Source organism: Pteropus alecto, unplaced genomic scaffold (genome assembly GCF_000325575.1).
Source record: "Pteropus alecto unplaced genomic scaffold, ASM32557v1 scaffold43, whole genome shotgun sequence".
Taxonomy (NCBI): Eukaryota; Metazoa; Chordata; class Mammalia; order Chiroptera; family Pteropodidae; genus Pteropus; species Pteropus alecto.
The window spans coordinates 5765920-5768925 of record NW_006435764.1 but is presented as its reverse complement, the minus strand read 5'-3'; the positions used below and the strand labels follow the sequence as shown (position 1 = coordinate 5768925).

Here is a 3006-nt window from a genome sequence, read left to right as displayed (position 1 = left end):
GAAGAAGCATACAATACAAATATTTGTAAGATTTCAGTTAAGTCTTTTCCCAGACCCAGGGCAGCCCGCCTTTGGGTCTAGAAGCTAAGGATGGGACCTGGGACCCTTGGTGCTCCATAAAGCCTGCTAAAATGGTGGGAAGACTCAGAAGAGTGGCGGCCTGGCCTGGAGATATTTCCAGGGCTCCAACGGGTGACCTTCCACAGTGCTCCTCCCACTGGTGGGGGCGCTGGGGAAGTGAGGGGTAGGGGGATAGGTTTTCAGCCTTTCAAGGTCACCTCTCCACCGAGGCCAAAGCCCACGCCCTTGGCCAGCTGGGACCTCCCACCACCTTCCCACCCATGGTACGCACCAGCTGCATGGCTGACTCAAGCATGTTTTTAATGCAAATTTTATTATATTTCAGACATTCAAAAAGAAGACCATGGATTTCAGGTCACACAATGGGCCAGCTCTCGTCATCTTTGCTCATTTGACAAGTTTTAAAATGGGCGCTGAGCAGGGTAGCTTCATAGTGTAGTGGTTAGTATGTCTGCTTTACACACAGAAGGACCTGGGTTCGTGCTCCAGGTGGAGACATGGGCCAGGCCCCCCGAGTGCGCCGGAGACACCCCACCTTCAGAAATCCAGTTCTGGGAAACAGCAACATCCATAGGTCAGGGGTGGAAGGAAGGGGGGAATTAAAGAGGGGGAGAAAAATGATGCTGAGCAAGCCTGACCATTGCAGCAGTGGAATCTGGACATGGTCTGCCTTTGGGTTCCTAGAAACCTTCTTTGCAAGGGATGGGGAATCTATTAAACAGGACTTGGGGGAAACAGGCCCCTGCCTCTCAGCCCCCACCCACAGGCACACGACAGGTAAAACCAACAAGCTAATGACGCCAAGAGACAGAGTCGAGAAGACTAGAAGCTTTAAAGAGCAGAAAGGACAGACCTGGGACCGGAAGAAAGAACTGTTTCTTTGTGATTATGTTAATAATCACACACAAAAAAGTGGCTTAAACCATTGAACTAAAAGACTAGAAACAAAAAGTTCTAAAAACAGAACCAGCTAAAAATAGACAAGATAAATCAGCAAGATAGGTAGATGATTAAAACAAAAAGATAATGAAAACTGACTGCTTGATAGAATAAACAATTTCCAGTCTGTGCAATACCAGGATAAAATAAAACTGGAACCAAATCATTTGCATCATTTCAAAGACTGGAGGGTTAAAAGAGGAAAAGGCCGGCTGGAGCTGGTCAAAGGGCAGAAAGCCCTACGTGGCAGGCGGCCTTTGAGCTATTTGAAAGGCTATTCCAGGGGACTTCCCTGCCCTCCCCTCCCCTGGCTCTGGCACACCAGCTCTGTCCCTCCCTGCCTGCTGCGCTGGCTGACTCTCCACCTGGGGCAGGGGATGACAGGCACTGGAAATGCCCGGTCTCCAGTCTCTGCTGGTGCTCCTGTCCATGGCGAGTCCTGGATGGGTGACCTTGGGTGCATCTGGCCTTGGGTCCTCTTGGGAAAGCTCTTTGACCCTGCAGCTTTTCCAAGTCTAGTTCTAACCAGCCAGGCCAGGCGCGGCTGGCCCCCAGACCTCAGGAATGGAGCAAGGAAGGGACTTTGGGACAATGGAGACACATTCTTGTGCGTGGCACAAACACACCCTCGGATGTCATGAATACACCACCTGCCCCTCGCCACCTCCCTTCTACCTTCCCGTGTCACTTTTCCATCTGCTTTTTCGTTTAAACAGAGTCGGAGAAGGCCTTTCCAAGAAGGATGTGGAGGGGAAGAGTGAGGAGATTTCTCTTCAGCAGCTGGGAGCTTCTGCCCTCAAGGAAACCATCTAAGCTTCCAAGAGCCTGGCACTTGCTGGTGGCATCTCAGCCAGTGTCCAGACAGCTCCCCGGGGCTTCTTCTGACACTGACCAGGGATGAGGTCGGCCAAGGACCATGGTGGCTCTGCCAGCCCATGACAGAGTCATCCGTAAACTGGGGCTGGGGCTCCTGGAGGAAACCCAACAGCAGACGCCACGGGCATCGTGAATGTGTAGAAAGTCGGGGGAAACCGCTTCAGAGGGATGCTTCCTTCCTCACTGCTGACTCTGCCCCTTAAAACCTCTCTGTTCATTCTTGTTCCACCTGAAGACACTGTGTTTCTGAAGGGTTACGGTGACATTTCTGCCTCCGGTTGTCCCTGGAACAGCCCCACTTGCTTGTCCTTGAGAAACTTCCAGAACTCACTGCGCTGCACTCATGAGGCATTTACTCTCTCCTGCCTTACGCGATTAAAGCTCTCTCCCCCTGGGTGTGTGTGACTTGCCTCCTTGAGGGCAAATGGCTCCACGGCAGAGCCTTCTTTCCCCACGCAAGGATGAACTCAGTCTCGGGTGATGGATGGCAACTGCCACCCATGGTTGCGTCCCTAGGAATACCACTTTGCAGAAGTCACACAGAGGGGTGAATCTCGGTTTGGTACAGTGTCCTTCTGACCTCAGATCCATTTCTAATCCAGATGTTGGACATGTGCCTACATCCTTGATCTTGACCTTCACCAGAATTCAGATTAGATTCATGAAGAATTCAAATCCTGGCCCACTGGGTGGCCTTGGGCAAGTTTCCTTGTCTAACCCCTCCCTTCCGGAGTTGCCGGAGAATCAAACAAGATCAGTGCTCAGTCCCCTACAGTCAAGGAAAAAGACAATCTAGGAAAGAAGTTGGAATATCAAGGTTTGCGTAGGAAACGCTGCAACCTACCATTTCGCCAAGGTCTGTCTTTAGGCACCTTAGCCCTTGGAACAGAGCTAGAGTGAGACTCTTCTAGAAGCCATCCCAAGGTCTGGCCTTGGTGCACCAAATCCTCAGTCCTTCCCATAGGCGTAAGCTTTTTTCCAAAAATCCGCTATGTGAACGTTCCCATTTGCATTGTTCTCAACCCACAGCCTTCAGCAGATCAGTACATCTGAAAGGGGGAGGGCTGCTGTGCCTGGTCATACTTTAAGATTCATCTTGGGAGTCACCTC

At 51.2% G+C, this 3006-nt stretch overlaps 1 protein-coding gene across 1 annotated transcript in view; it reads left to right on the top strand.

Annotated features, from left to right (window-relative positions):
- The window catches only part of SLC22A20P, a 16027-nt gene extending 14194 nt beyond the window's left edge, over positions 1-1833 (top strand). Inside the window, exon 10 of the mRNA XM_006911114.1 lies at positions 1737-1833. Coding sequence (XP_006911176.1) covers positions 1737-1833 — 97 coding nt within the window. The remainder of the gene's footprint in view (positions 1-1736) is intronic.
- The last annotated feature ends 1173 nt before the right edge of the window (positions 1834-3006 follow it).